Here is a 16036-nt window from a genome sequence, read left to right as displayed (position 1 = left end):
TCTTTCTTTTATTTTGCTCTCTTTCAACTTTACCTATTTATTATTTTTGCAAAACTAGAGCAAAAAATGAACTGGGACAATCTTTATGGAACGGAGGGAGTATCAAAGAACGACAAGACTAACTGAGGATCAGCTATCTTAACTAGATGCATGCTGTTTCATGAAAACTAATAACTCAATCCGTACCACATAATTGTGCGATCTTATGGCTACCACTAATCTCATTTTTCTTAACTTTTAGATTAAAAGGATAGGTTTTGACATTTGAATATAAGATTTCAAACTGTTATTCTTCTCAAACTCATTATGGAAATCGATTTCTCTCTCTAAAAACAATACAAAATTTTAAATTTCACATAAATATTTTTAATTTAATATTCTATTTTTACAAGAAATATATCAAATTATATGTAATAATATAATGTAATTTTATTTGATATAATCATTGAGTTAGATTCGATTTTGGGCAATTTTTTGTTTTCAAGGTTATATAAGTAAATTATTACTATTTATTGTTGCCGCCATAAGGCAACATAAATAACGCTAGCTACTACTTAAAAGAATGATGAATTTATGATGTATAAAGTGAAATTTGATTATTTTTGTTTGATCACTTGATGCATTCAAAACTACCGACTTTATCGGGGGTGGATCCCCTACTGTGATTTATATCACAACACAGAATGCAGTGCATAATACGCGAGAGTTAAGGAACAAAACGCAGCCACCTTTCCTCATTCCCTTATTTTAATATTTTTCATCCTTTTCTTTCTCTCTTTTAACAATATATCAATTCTTGTTTTTACACTACAACTAATATTTCAGATTTAATAGCTTTCTCAGCATTCTCTTTTTTAATATTTTTATTCTTCTTTTGTATTTTAAATAATGAATATTTAGCTCAAAAATATGCTATTCTTAATTTTTTTTCTCTCGGTCAATTACTGGTTTTTACGCAAAATCTGAAACTGTTAAATGTAGTTATGAACATACTTTTGAGATAAATATTTTATTTCATGAATGATACTTATATTTTATAGGACTCATTTTATAATATTTTTCAATTAAAGTGTAAAAACATGAATTGATATATTGTTAAAAGAGGGAAAGAAAAGGATGAAAAATATTAAAATAAGGGAATGAGAAAGGAGGCTGCGTTTTGTTCCTTAACTCTTGCGTCTTAAGCACAACATTCTGTGCTGTGATTTAAATCATAGCAGGGGATCCACCCCCGATTTCATCTGTTCTTAAAAAATTGAAGAAACATTTTTTTTTGTCTGCAAATTTTGCTAATGTATCAATTTTGATCCATAACGTTTGAAAATATCTTTTAAAGTTCATTAACTTTGATATAATATTGTTTGAGCTCCTTTTTCACTGTTTCAAACTTTTTTCGATAAAAATATCTCCAAACCCATAAAAGGAATTTCATCTATTTGATCTATTTTCTTTATTAAAATATTTAATTTATCTCTCTTATTTTGTTTCCCCTTTCTTCCCTCCTTCCTTTTTTTTCTCTTTTCTTCTCCATTTTTCATTCTCTCTTTTTAATAAAGGGAAAAAAGAGATAAATTAAATATTTTTATAAAGAAAAGAAAATAATAGACTGAAAATGCATTTCATGAACTTGAGGGTATTTTTCGGCCAAAAAGTTTGAAATATAAAAAAGCAATCCAAACGATATTATATCGAAGTTAATAGACTTTAAAAGATATTATAAAATGTTACGTACCAAAATTGATATCTTAACAAAGTTCGCGGAAAAAAAAATTTTCCCTATAAAAATTTAACTAATAATTAGTTGAATGGATATTTTATCAGATGTTAATGTTTTTTTATTTGCAACAAAATGCTCAACCAAATCTTTAATACTTACTCTACATTAGGTTTATATATGTAATTTTTTCCGGTGCAAGAATAATTATGGCCATTCAAATCCTTTATCTTTTGATTAAAGATAAAATGTACGTCTAATACATTTTATCGTCGTATAATTTGAGAGCGACGATTTACTGGTTTAGAAAAGCAAGAAGTACTATATTATTATGAAATTGAGCATGTAAGGAGATAAAATTAATAAATGAAAGGATATAAGGATGTGATGAGATAAGATAAAGATTTCATTATCGCAATTACTTGCGTTATGCTTATTTAATTAAGCATGGGATCGAAATGCATGGGAACTTGCTGAGACAGCGTGGGAAATTTCAATTAATTAATATTGAAAAGTATGGGAAATACAGAGATTGCGTGGTGGCCTTCATCTTTCAGTATACAGCTGTTATAAAACCAAATATGTCAATCACAAAGTGTAATAATAATGTATTTATATTTTAATAATACCCGCCCCCATTTTATAGGTTAATTTTCTCTATAAAATTAACAAATTTTGAGTATTGTAAATTTCAATTTAGTGCTTAATTGCAAATCAATCGACGTTAATTAATTTGTACTCCCTCCCTCCATTCCATAATAGTAGAGTTATTTTGCCATTTTGATACGTTCAATAGTAATAAAGTCATTTCATTTTTTAATAAAAGTCAACACATTTTTCAACAACATACTTTACTCTATTTTACTTTTTTTCTCTCTTCATCTCTCTACCTTTTTCATTTTCCACTTTACTCTCCCTTTTATTTAACCCACCTAACACAATTTTTTTTAATCTTCGTGCCGAAAAAAAATACCTCCATTACTATGAAACGGATGAAGTATATGTTGGTATCCACGTTTACGGACCATGTTCGTGTTTACGTCATTTCTCGCCCAACAATTGGGAAAACTCTAACCGCTAAAATTAGAAATTTTTTATATATTTGCAAATTTCAAAAAGTCTAATGGAAAATTGTCAAAAAAACAAAGTGTCAGTGCATGTGTGTTTGAGTATAATTAAGTTCGTGATATAGGTTGTAAACTACTCACTTAATTATCTTATTATACTCTACGCCTAATTAATACTCCCCCGTCCCAAGATAAGCGACTCATATTCATTTTTGGAACATTCCAAGATAAGTGACTCATTTTCTTTTTTTGGTATTCTCTCTCTTACTTTTTCTCTCTACTTTATTAACTCTCTTACTTTATTCACTTTCCACTTTACTAACAAAATCTTATTTTCTTAAATCTCATGCCGAAAAGTTTGTACTCACTTATGTGGGACGGAGGGACTACTAGCAGAATTCAATCATTTCATATCCTATCACTTAATTATTACTCTCTCTGTCCACGAATAAGAGTCTCGTTTTTCCATTTTAGTCCGTCTACGAATAAGAGTCTCGATTCACTTTTACCATAAATGGTACTAGGGTCTCACCTCCACCTAACTCATTCTACTCACATTTAATTTAAAACTAATATATACAAGTGGGACCTCTATTCCATTAACTTTTTTCTACCCACTTTTCTTAACATTTTTTAAAACCCGTGCCGCCATTGAATGAGACTTCTAATGGCGGATGGAGGGAGTATATTACTATACACTACGCCTAATTAATACTAGCAGATTTCAATCATTTCATATCCCATCACTTAATTATTATCTTACTATACACTACGCCTAATTAATACTAGCAGATTTCAATCATTTCATATCCTATAGCATTTGGAGCATGTAATGTACTCTCTATTAGTACCAAAAAACAATAAGATAGGTTAATTAAAATAGTAGGTAGTTGAGAGTTGAGATAAGATTTGCCAAATTCATGATAAGATCCTCGCATCGCACGCTAGTTGAATCTCCTCTGTCCTGCGTAAATATGACATTTTTTTTACACACATTTTTAATGTTATATAATGATTAAATAAAGAGAAAATAAAGTAAGATGGAGAAAAAAATAGAAAGAAAGAGTAGGAAAAATAATAAAGTATGAGAAATAGAATGTTCTTTTTTTCTAATAAAAGAATGCATCAAGTTAGTTGCGACGGTTCAAAGAGGAATACACCATACTTACCGTAGGACGAAAGGAGTATTTTTTTATTTCCTATTTGTCTATCTACTATTGCATTAGGGCATCATTAGCAGAACATTTGTCTAGGCGCCACACCGCGCGAAGAGGTACAATATGATGCGACTCCCGTTGCTGAGGAGGGGGGGAGTGCCGGGAATGGAGACAGGGAGGGGGATGGCACTGCATGGGGATTGGGGATAGTGTGGGATATGTTGTTATGCCGGTTGCAAATGTGATCCCGCATAAACAAGAATTTCTTCTATAATTGGATTCGAATTTATATTATAAATAATTTATTTAATATATTTCATACTTAAAATTTAATTTTTCAAATAAAAAAAATAGAAATTTAAATTATGTATTTTTTAGTTTATAATTAATGTAATTTTTTAGAAAATTTAGTTTTTGATATTTGTAATTTTTAAACTCAATTAATACCAACATATTTTTTAATGATTTTTTAATGTAGTAACTTTGTTATTTATAATGTTATTCAATTTTATAAAGTGAATGATAACTAAAAAGTAGTAATAGGAAATGAAGATTCAAATTATTGGTGTGAAGCTGGGATTCAAATTATTGGTGTTAGAGAGATATGAAGCAGGGATATATTCAAATTATTGAAGTGGGGCAAGGGTTATAGTAAATGTGTTTTGCATTGTTATATATTGAGGAGAATAGTAATGTGAAGCAGGAATTCAAATTATTGTAGTTAGAGATGGATAGAGTAATGAAGTGGGGTAAGGGTTATAGTAAATGTGTTTTGCATTGTTATATATTGAAGAGAATAGTAATGTGCGTGACAGTAATAGTATAATTCGTTGATGGCATAAATCATACAAATATCGATGATTAATGTTAATTCTTAGTTAGTTCCAATATTAGAAATTGGTTAGTAATCTACGACTATGCTCCTTCTCGAATTTGAATGCCTAAGTTTTAGTCCTCACTCAATCAATCGTACGTTCGTCTTCAATGACTTGAAAGTTAAAAGTTAAAACTCTCTCACCTATAAAAATATAATCTTATTTATAATCGAAACGAGTTTTCATATAAATTTGTAAAGTAGTAAATATAATGATAAAAAGTGGGTAAATTAGATAAGGGAGAATAAAAGTAATAAAAATATTTTATAAATAGAAATGAAATTAATTTTGGTGGACAGACATAAAAAACTTACTCCCTCCGTCCCATAATAGATGACACACTTGAGGACTGACACGAGATTTTAGGTGATGTTGTTTTGTTTGTTAGGTGGAGAGAGAAAAGAAAATGTGAGAGGAAGTTTTTTTCCAAAAAAGAAAATGTGATGGGACAAACTAAAAAAGAAAGTGTGACATCTATTATGAGACGGATGAAGTATTTATTTTTTTATAGATGCAAGGAGTAATATAAAAAAGTGATTAAATTTTTTATATAAAAAAAGATACTTTTGATGAATGAACTGAAATGAGATTAATTTTGATAGACGAACCAAAATTGAAAAATAGACTATTTATTAGGGAAAGAAAGTAACATTTTTTCTTGATGAATAAAGTGATAGTATTATTTAAATAACTTTACAGTATAATAATGTTATAGGTTACTAAAATTACTATTCGCAATTTTCAAAGCAGATAAGAGTCTTTGATGATTGACAAAAACATGAGTCAAGACCACCTCCTACCTATGTATAGAATATATACGAAAATATGAAAAATGAGTATTTAAATACACTAGAGAGCATCTAGTCGTGTCTATAAATACATTCACTTTCCGATTTCTCTTCACTCATCCTTTATTTGTAGAACACTACTAGAGAGATGTTGAAAGGCTTAGTGAATACGTTGTCAGGGATAAATGGGGATGGGAAGAAGATTAAAGGAAAAGTAGTGTTGATGAATAAGAATGTTCTAGACTTCAATGACATTGGGGGATCACTTCTTGATAATCTTCATGAATTGGTTGGTCAATCTGTCACTCTGCGTCTCATCAGCTCCGTCCATTCCGTCTATGCAGGTGCGCTCTCTCTCTCTGTTATGTATGTATATATATATTTGAAGCATTTCTTTAGTAAGAATAAAGTTATTGTCAAAAATATGAAAGAATAAAGTTATTGTCAAAAATTAAATGATGCAAGTAACATAGAGCAAAATAGAATATACTCCCTCCGTCTCATTAAATATGCAACATTTACTTTTCGGCACATGATTTTATGTAGTGCTGTTTTCTGAGTTAATGAAGAGAAAGTAAGAGAGATGAAAAAGTAGAGAGGGTATTGTTTCCATTTTTAGAAACGTTTCATTTTTAATGGGATAGACCAAAAAGGAAAACATTTCATTTCTAATGGGACAGAGGGAGTATTACGAGTAGATTCGAACAGGAAATAAGTAACCTGAAATATACATGCAGGAAATAAGTTGAAGGGAAAGGTGGGAAAAGCGGCAGGGCTAGAAAGATGGATCACAACAATCCCATCTTTGAAACCGGGAGATTCAACGTACGAGGTGACATTCGATTGGGATGAAGAGATCGGAATCCCAGGCGCATTCCTGATAAAGAACTCCCACTTCACTGAATTCTTCCTCAAAACCCTAACTCTGGAGGGTGTCCCCGGCCACGAGCACGCCCCCATTCACTTCGTCTGCAACTCTTGGGTCTACCCTTCTAACAAGTACAAATCGGACCGCATCTTCTTTTCTAATCAGGCCTATCTTCCTTCCCAAACTCCACCTCCACTAGTGCCATACAGAGAGGAGGAACTCCTCATCTTGCGAGGAGATGGAACCGGAGAGTTGAAGGAATGGGATCGAGTCTATGACTACGCTTATTACAATGATTTGGGCAATCCTGATATCAGTAAGGAGTCCGCCCGACCCGTTCTTGGTGGATCATCCCAGTATCCTTATCCTCGTAGGGGCAGAACTGGCAGGCCTCCTACTCGCTCAGGTAATGTAATTCATTCTCAATATAAATAAACATGTATTATTATCGTGCAAGAAGAATACAAAATGATGGAGTTGGTCTTTGTCGTATGTAGATCCCAACACTGAGAGTAGGATCCCACTGCTTATGAGCTTGGATATTTACGTTCCAAGAGACGAGCGCTTTGGCCATCTGAAGCAGTCTGATTTTCTTGGTTATGGCCTCAAATCCATTACCCAGTTCCTTCTGCCAACTCTCACGGACTTATCTTCCACCATTAGCAACGAGTTCAAGAGCTTTGAAGACGTCCTTCAGATTTATGAGGGAGGATTTAAATTGCCGGAAGGGCCTCTCCTTGAGAACCTATTCAACAATGTGCCTTCAGAGCTTTTCAAGCAGATTCTTCCAAGAGATGATGAGGGCTTCTTCAAGTACCCAATGCCTGATATTATCAAAGGTATACCTTCATATCTGTTTCACCATCCAAAATCAGAAGTAGAATTTGTTTATATGACTAGTGTAAAAATGTGGTGGCAGCGGACAAGACTGCATGGAGGAATGATGAAGAGTTTGCTAGAGAAATGGTAGCAGGGAAGAACCCAGTCAATATTAGTCGTCTGCAGGTATATTCAAATCCCATCAATGTTACTATAAGTCTTTGGTCAACCATGAATTTAGAAAGAAGAAAAGAAATTCCCCAAATATGTTGCATTTGTATGATCTATATGATGTTATCTCCTCAACATATGAAGTTGTTAAATTTGTAGGAGTTTCCTCCCAAGAGCAATCTTGACACTCAACTATATGGGAACCAAAGTAGCAAGATAACATGGGATCATATCAAGAATAAAGTGGATGGGCTCACTCTTGAGAAGGTATTTATGGTTGTATCAATTTATAGTTGCATCAACATTACCATAGATGATATGAGATGATTCTAAGTTATCCGCAGGCATTGGGAACAAACCGACTATTCATACTGAACCATCACGACTCGCTGATGCCGTATCTGAGGAGGATCAACAGCACCAAAACAAAAATGTACGCCACAAGGACTCTGCTTTTCTTGCAGAACGACGGGAGTTTGAGGCCCTTGGCTATTGAGCTCAGCCTCCCACATCCGGATGGGGATGAACACGGAGCTGTGAGTCAGGTGTACACTCCCGCACAAGACGGTGTTGAGGGTTCAATTTGGCAGTTGGCCAAGGCCTATGTCGGAGTCAGTGATTCTGGACTTCATGAGCTCATCAGTCATTGGTAACTTTGATACCATCTTCACTAGTATACAACTTTTTGTCGATATAAAGATGTGGTGGTTATTTATGGTTATTTAAGTGCAGGTTGAATACCCATGCTGCAATAGAGCCGGTGGTGATTGCAACGAACAGACAGCTGAGCGTGATGCATCCCATTCATAAGATTTTGAATCCTCACTTCCGCGATACAATGAACATCAATGCTTTGGCGCGACAAGTCTTGGTCAGTGCTGGAGGAATTATTGAAGAGATCATCTTCCCTGGTCGATATGCCATGGAGCTATCTTCCTTCATATACAAGGACTGGAGTTTCCCTGATCAGGCACTCCCGGCTGATCTACTCAAAAGGTAGTAACCAAACACTATCATTATTCAAATTCTTGTACGCATTTGGTTTGTTTGTGTTAGCGATTAGTTATTTATCGATAATTAGAATTCTTCGTGGTTATATTTAGCTGATTTATGTTATGATATGTATATTGTGCAGAGGCATGGCTGTGGAAGATCCAAACTCCCCACACGGAATCCGCTTGGTTATGGAGGACTATCCATACGCAGTGGACGGCCTCCAAATCTGGTCGGCTATAAACACATGGGTGGATGACTACTGCAATGTGTACTATCCTTCTGACGAGGCTGTGATGGAAGACACTGAGCTACAATCATGGTGGAAGGAGATTCGGGAGAAGGGGCACGGTGACAAGAAGGATGCCCCGTGGTGGCCTAAAATGCATACCCGCAAGGACCTCATAGACTGTTGCACCATCATAATTTGGACTGCATCTGCGCTCCATGCAGCGATCAACTTCGGGCAGTACCCCTATGGGGGGTACATGCCCAACCACCCCACCGTGAGCCGACAGCTCATGCCCGAGCCTGGCAGCAAGGACTATGAGTTGTTGAAGACTGACCCTGACAAAGTGTTCTTGAAAACCATTATGTCGAGGCTGCAGATGTTGCTAGGAGTTGCCGTGATCGAGATCTTGTCGAGGCATGCCTCAGATGAGATATATCTCGGGCAGATGGACACCCCGGTGTGGACCAAGGATGAAGAGGCGTTGGCGGCGTTTGAAAGGTTTGGGAAGGAGTTGAGTGGGGTGGAAAAGAAGATCGTGGAGATGAATGTTGATGGGAAGTGGAAGAATAGAGTTGGGCCTGCCAAGCTGCCTTATACCTTGTTGTATCCTACGAGTGAGGAGGGATTAACGGGTAGAGGGATTCCTAATAGTATCTCTATTTGATGTCTTTAATTTGATTTCACTCGTGCTAGTCTGGGATTTCTTCTTGTTGCCACTTGTTAAATAAATGGATTCTAGATCCAGCAAGTATTGTAATAATTTATTTCATGTTTTGTTTTCGTCACGCCTTGTGATACGGACTCGATGGAGAGCAGCCGTGGATCACGTCACAGCCCCGATCACAGTCATCATCTCTACTTACACAGCCGGCGTCGAACGCAGGCCGACCGCAAAGGACGTGAGGTCCACCCAAGTGATATGGAGACTATTTTATTATTTTATGTAATTTTATTTCCTATTGAGTCGAGCACAATTAGAAGCTTCTTTCCGGGTTTTCTTGACGGTTCTTTCCCGGATCGTATTTGGTGTCGAACCGCCTAGGGTCCTATATATATCTCTTGTTTCGTTCATTATGAAATAAGAAAGAATTATAATAAATCTCTTATTCTTTCTCTTTTAATTTTCACGCAAACTATGAAACCCTTACACTAAATACTCCAAATCGTCTCCCAAAGCCCGACTTGGTCGACCTCTCGCCCACTATAATACCAGATTATGTACGACATAAGATATGAACGCGTATCATTAATAATCCATCATGATCTTGTAACATCCTTGACCAAAGTATGTATATCTTTTTATGTTTTTGTATGCTATTATTTTGTCTATTAATATTATGGACATGAAATTTATTAAGCAATGATATTAAATAAATTTTCATAATTCAGTAATAGTTAAACTAAATTTAATTAATGAAAGTAATTAAAATATATACACGCTTTTGTGTATATGTGTACGACTTTTTGTCCATTACTATTTTAGCAGATAATGTATTTCTACATTTGCGAGCTTGATTTCCTTTTTATAAAGTAAGTTATGTAATAATATTTTTTAAGTTGGTTAAGTGGTTTGAAATGAGGGCACGTGTAAGAGAAAACGAGGAGGAGATGGCTATTTCATCTCATGCAAATTGGCGTGTGTAGTATGGATGGATGATTATTTTTATTATATGAGTGGTAATATAAAACGAGGAGGGGAATAATAAATAAAAATAATAACGTTAGAAAAAAAAGAAGAAGAATGAAGCATTGATAAATGATGGAGAGAAATGAGTTCGAAAGGAAAATTATGAAATTTAGAAGAAGTCTCAGACGAGTATGCAGAAGAAGAGAAAATTTGGATCTAGAGGCTTAGAACGGGAAAAAGGAATATAAAGTTAAGTTAAATTACTTGTAATAATCAGGTGTGTATAATCCACACTTTTAATTTTTACATGTGTTATATGGTTGATAAGGCTCGTTTCATGCGTTGGTTTAGGGTTAAAATTCTGTGCATTTGGGGCGCTAATGTGCGTTTATGAGTTCAGGTGCGTAGTAAATCTGCCGGACCCAGGAGTTGCTGTTACCTGACCTGGCAGATGCAAAAAAGATGAAATTGAAGCAAAAATCAGAAGTCGTCGTTCGAACCTGGGAGAATCAAAAGTTGGCGACAGGAACAGAATGGAGCGAGAGCAGATTATTTTAAAGAGTCTTACTCAAGGGCAAGAGCATCAAATCACCAGGGGGGATACCCTAGGGATCAGAGCCTCGCATATATAAGGAGCTCAACCTTGAAGAACAAGCCAGACCGTGAACAACCACTTCTACGCTTTCCTAGCTCTAGTTCTAGTTCCATACTTCAAATTTTCATTTCGTGTTGCTGCGCACTTGGACATGGAGGATTCTGGCCACCGTGGTTCTCGTCGTCATCGTTATTTTGTTGTGTAACACCGCCTTGTGAAGGCGAAGAAACAATCTTATTTGCTTTCGTTTAGTACTTTGTGGTTTTTTAGTTCGCAACTTTAGCTTCTGACTTGATCTGCTGGATTCAGACTTATTTCTAGTTATTATGGAAGTTTATGTTTGCTTTTGGTTGGACATCTCTGAGTTTATGTTTATCTCTTGCTTTTAGCTTTCGTTCTTTGTTTGTTGTTGGATGTTTGGAGCTGAAATACGTTGGTTTGTTGATGAAGACTGGGGATTTGCATATGGAGATGTTTGGATTTTGTTGAATCTTGGTGTTTTGGAGTTGAAGTTTCGCATATTTGGTGCTTGATGTTTACGTTGTGCATGAGTATGGCTATTTACTTTCTGTTTCTGCATCCTGTAGGTCCAGTAGCGTAGATCTGTTATTTTAGGCTTTAATTTCTCGTTTTAAGTCTAGATCTAAAGTTTGCTCTGTTTTCATGGTGTTTAAAACTCTGTTTTACCTGCTATTCTCGTTTGACTCCCGAAGAAGATGAAGTTGTTGGTAGTTAGAACCAGATCTGCTTTATGTCAGTACTTTTCAGCATGTACTTTGCTTTTCCTGCATGTCCCCTAGACCTGTCAGTACGATCTGCTTGTCTTTTTACTTTTCTGCATGCTTGCCAGACCCTGGTAGTTTAAGGAAATTTGTCTTTACTTTTCGCTTTATGCTTGTCTGTCCAAATTAGGAAAGTCTGTCTAGTTAAGTTTACTCCAGTTGTCTTAGAACTTTAAAATATCTCAGTTTCTCTAAGTCATGTATGTTCCGTACGTTCTCAGTTCTTAGACCCAGTAGGTAGAGTAAAGTTCTTTTGATCTATTAGACCCAATAGGTAGAGTAAAGTTTTGCTTAACCAGTAGTTTTAAGTTCTCGACCCACAAAATTGCGTGGCAGCAGCCAACCCCTTTTTTCCCAAAACATCCTCAAATGCAGTTTCGTAGCACCTTCGCCCTCGTGGGATCGATCCTTTACTTCCCTGTGCTAAGTTGTAGTATAGTGGGTTGAGGTTTTTGAAGGAATAGAGTGCACCCAACGACCCCTTTCTGATAGTTTCATGATCTTCTAGCCTCTGAAGTCTAGTCGAATCCTCTGGACCTGTTAGATCGAGTGACACATATCACACCGCACCTGCACTGCACTCTAGAGACCTGTCAATGGTTAATTGCTATGTGTTTGATGGTGATGATAGGGGTATATGCTTGGTACGATAAATATACTAATGGTATATTATATTCGAATTATTTAGTTGAATATGATATGGATATGTGATTCGTGCAATAGATATGTTTTGCATATGGTATTGGAATTATTTTGAATCATTGGATTAAAGAGGATCTGTGACGGTCTTGCCCTGGATCTGAAAATCACGGGGGACATATTGGGACCTTCGAGTCAAATCATATTGGGACCTTCAGGTCAAATCATATTGGGACCTACGGGTCGAATCATGGTAGCACCTTCGGGTCAAATCATATTGGGACCTACGGGTCAAATCATATTGGGACCTTCGGGTCAATCATTGGCATATTGAAAATCCCGGACATATACCAGACTTGATTTGTCACAGAATAATAATTTGGAAAAAGTGGTATATGCATATAGATATGTAATTACTTTATTTCAAGTGATATTTCTTTATTATAAATATATATGTTAGAGTGGTTGGGGTGTGACAGTTCTTAACCCCCACCCACCATGGCCCATGCCCCCAATAATTGAGCCGTCGTAATCTTCTAGAGATGAGCTTTCAAATCGGATGGCCGAGATCTTTGACGTGCTTGCATGCCTAACATTTGAGCTCAACATTATGAATAAGGTTCTAGCGGACACGAGGGCTAATCATGTCACCTTTCGAGCGGCCGTCCGTGATCACATTGGAATGCACACCCATAATATTGACGAAAAAGATGAAGAACGATACTGGTGAAGGAAACGTCGACCGCAATCACCACATCTGCGACCACCCTCCTAACAGAGAGAAGACAAAGGATTGGATCGATTGAATCGAGACATACTACGATTATCATGACATGCCTGCCATGGAACATCTATAATTGGTTAGAATGCACATGGATCCCCCATCATGATAGTTCCATTATTACATATCAAAACAACTGTGAATCTATGATGTACTCCCTTCGTCCCGGAGTATTAGACTCACTTCTTTTGGGCACATGATTTAAGGAATTGATATTTAAATAGTTAAAGTGGAGAGAGTAAAGTATGAGAGAGGGAAAAAGTAGGGGAGAGAAGAGAGAAAAAAGTAGGTGGAGAATAAAATAAGATAGATGCTTTTTACTAAAAAAGGAAATGAGTCTAATATGTTGGGACATCCCAAAAGGGAAAGTTGGTCTAATACCTTGGGACGGAGGGAGTAATTTTTATTAGCACTAAATAAATCTGCAAGTATATAGAATAGATCTTGTACCAAATATCAAACATGAGTAATAATTTCATAGATTCACTATCAAGTACTTGGTTTCAAATAATATTTGGAAATTTAGAATTTCGGTTGTAAAACCCGAATACGAGGGTCTACACCAACACGTTCAAGCTGAAGACTGCACTAATCCAAATGGTGTTGCAAAATCCCTTCTTTGGAAGGACTCTGAGGACCCGAACCGACATATCAATAAGTTCTTGGAGATGACCAATTCTACCAAACAGAATGGAGTGCTAGACGATACCATCAAGCTAACCTTAATCATATGGAAAATTAAAAGTAGTTGGTATGATATTATTTTTAGCGACTTAGCAATTTAGGGAGAGTTAGCAAATGATCAAACCTCTAAAGACATATATACATAGGGGTGCATTAGGGTAGCATGCAATATTATAAGCGCTACAATGCAATAATATAAATGCTACACTACAATATGAACGTATTGTAGTATTGATTGTTTGGGTTTGCATTATAGATATTTTGCATTGTAACATTCATAATATTGCAGTATAGATTGTTTAGGTTTGCAGTATGAATATTTTGCTTTGTAGCGTTCATAATATTGCATTATAGCATTATAATATACTTCATTCGTTCCACTCTAAGTGGAGCATTTGTATTTCGGCACAGAATTTTATATAGTGTTGTTTTGTGAGTTAAGTGGAGAGAATAAAGTAAGAGAGAGGGAAAAAGTAGAGAGAGTGATGTTTCTATTTTTAGAAATGTGTCATTTAGAGTGGGACATCCTAAAAAGGAAAATGGTTCACTTAGAGTGAGACGGATGGAGTATACTGCAGTGTAGCGTTTATAATATTGCATTGTAGCGTTTATACTATTGCATGCTACGTTGTTGTCACGTTGTCATTTTAAGAAGAATTGTCATATTAATGCAAGCCTACTCCCTCCGTCCACCATTAAATGTTCCATTTTTCCTTTTTCGCCCGTCTGCCAATAAGTGTCTCATTCTTTACCATATTTGGTAAGTGAACCTTACATTCCACTAACTCACTCCACTCACATTTTATTATAAAATCAATATATAAAAGTAGCTCCACGTTCCACCAACTTTTCTATCACTTTACTTCATAAAGTCAACCAATTTCTTAAAATCCGTGTCGGTCAAATATGAGACATTTTAGCGTACAAAGAGAGTAATATATTTGAAATTAATTTAATTTATTTATGTCTACATTGACTTAAAATAGATGTGAATATATTTTTACTGAATGAGAATTGGTGAAAATAAAACAAAATAAAGTTCTAGTCATTATCTCACAATTAGTATCCTAGATATATCGTTTTGTAATAGTATTAATCAAATTTTCTAGCAGGCATATATCTTTCTTAATGCATGTGTTCGGTCCACAAAAATAGTTTTTTTTTTTTATTTTGGTCCGTTCTATACAATCAGTAATTTTTTTGGCAAGTCTTTTCTATCTTACAAAGTTAGTCTCATTCTCCACTAATAATAATTCAATTTATTTTTTCTTCACCAAGTTTCTTTTTATGAGACAGAAGGAGCAATTCTTATGCAATAGGTAAATATATGAAAGAGAAAACAATAATGACTAGAGACTTTTCGTATTCCAATCTCCGTTCTCTCTCCTCACACACTGCATGCGACTAACCCATTTTATTTCTCTATCTTTGGAATAAAACTGAAAGGCCTCATCTGAATTATATCTATCTCTTCTTTTCCGATAACCTCCTTCCCTACCACAATGCCGCCGTTGGATTCCAAAGGTCTCCTTGTCTCTCTTCCTTCCTTTCTCTCTGCTTAGTCTCCTCATCATCTACACTGTGTGATGTGTGGTGGAGACTCGAACATCATGGGGCCGGAGGGCAAGAATGGAACTTTCCCGCGGCACTTCGGGGCTGGTGGTGGGGTCGGCCGACCCCACCCAACCCCACATGGATCCACCGCTGATCTCATGAATCAAACTTAATACATATTCAATCATAAGATATATTTATTCCAATCGAATGGTTATACTTGTTTAAATAGTCTTTCTATAGTACTAGCCATGCAATAAAATAATGAAACCATATGCTAAGAATTCAATGTCCCATATCGGTTGTGAGAACAATCGGTATGGGGCTTATAGACTAAATGAGCTATATCTCCTAATAGACTAACCTTTTGGGACGAGTCCTTCTATTTAGTCCATAACATTGGTGTTTTCATTGAGAGCCCAAATCGCTCGGAATCCAAGGCAAAAGAACTTGTTGCGACCAATGAGTATGTTAGAGGCCGACTCGTAGTGGTGGCCATGCAAAGAACTCATCGTGAGCAACGAGAACTCAGAGTGATGGCCTGACAAAGAACCAACTGTGACCAACGTGGTCATGATCAGCAAGGACGTTTGCCCTAAAGGGGGGTTGATTGTTGTGGACTTAACGTTTTCCGCATCAGTTGTGAGAACAGCTGGTGTGAAATTTAAAGACTAAATAAACTCTCTTTCC

General features: G+C 35.7%; 1 protein-coding gene across 1 annotated transcript; it reads left to right on the top strand.

Moving 5' to 3' along the window:
* The first annotated feature begins 5715 nt into the window (after nt 1-5715).
* Nucleotides 5716-9805, top strand: LOC125201156 (putative linoleate 9S-lipoxygenase 5). The gene is made up of 8 exons (XM_048099124.2): nt 5716-5945; nt 6339-6875; nt 6967-7308; nt 7389-7474; nt 7619-7726; nt 7804-8108; nt 8192-8455; nt 8595-9805. The coding sequence occupies exons 1-8, from the start codon at nt 5750-5752 to the stop codon at nt 9346-9348; spliced, it is 2592 nt and encodes an 863-aa protein (XP_047955081.1). The 5' UTR covers nt 5716-5749; the 3' UTR covers nt 9349-9805.
* The last annotated feature ends 6231 nt before the right edge of the window (nt 9806-16036 follow it).

Source organism: Salvia hispanica, chromosome 2, assembly GCF_029641045.1.
Source record: "Salvia hispanica isolate PSC_SH4W2 chromosome 2, Shi_PSC_v1, whole genome shotgun sequence".
Taxonomy (NCBI): Eukaryota; Viridiplantae; Streptophyta; class Magnoliopsida; order Lamiales; family Lamiaceae; genus Salvia; species Salvia hispanica.
This window is presented reverse-complemented; position numbering and strand designations above follow the sequence as displayed.

Excerpts from the sequence above, each read along its gene's own strand:
- LOC125201156 (XM_048099124.2), top strand. The coding sequence starts at position 5,750 with ATGTTGAAAGGCTTAGTGAATACGTTGTCAGGGATAAATGGGGATGGG. Across the intron at positions 7,727-7,803 it reads ATGGGCTCACTCTTGAGAAG|GCATTGGGAACAAACCGACT; the intron begins GTATTTATGGTT and ends AGTTATCCGCAG. Across the intron at positions 8,456-8,594 it reads CCGGCTGATCTACTCAAAAG|AGGCATGGCTGTGGAAGATC; the intron begins GTAGTAACCAAA and ends TATATTGTGCAG.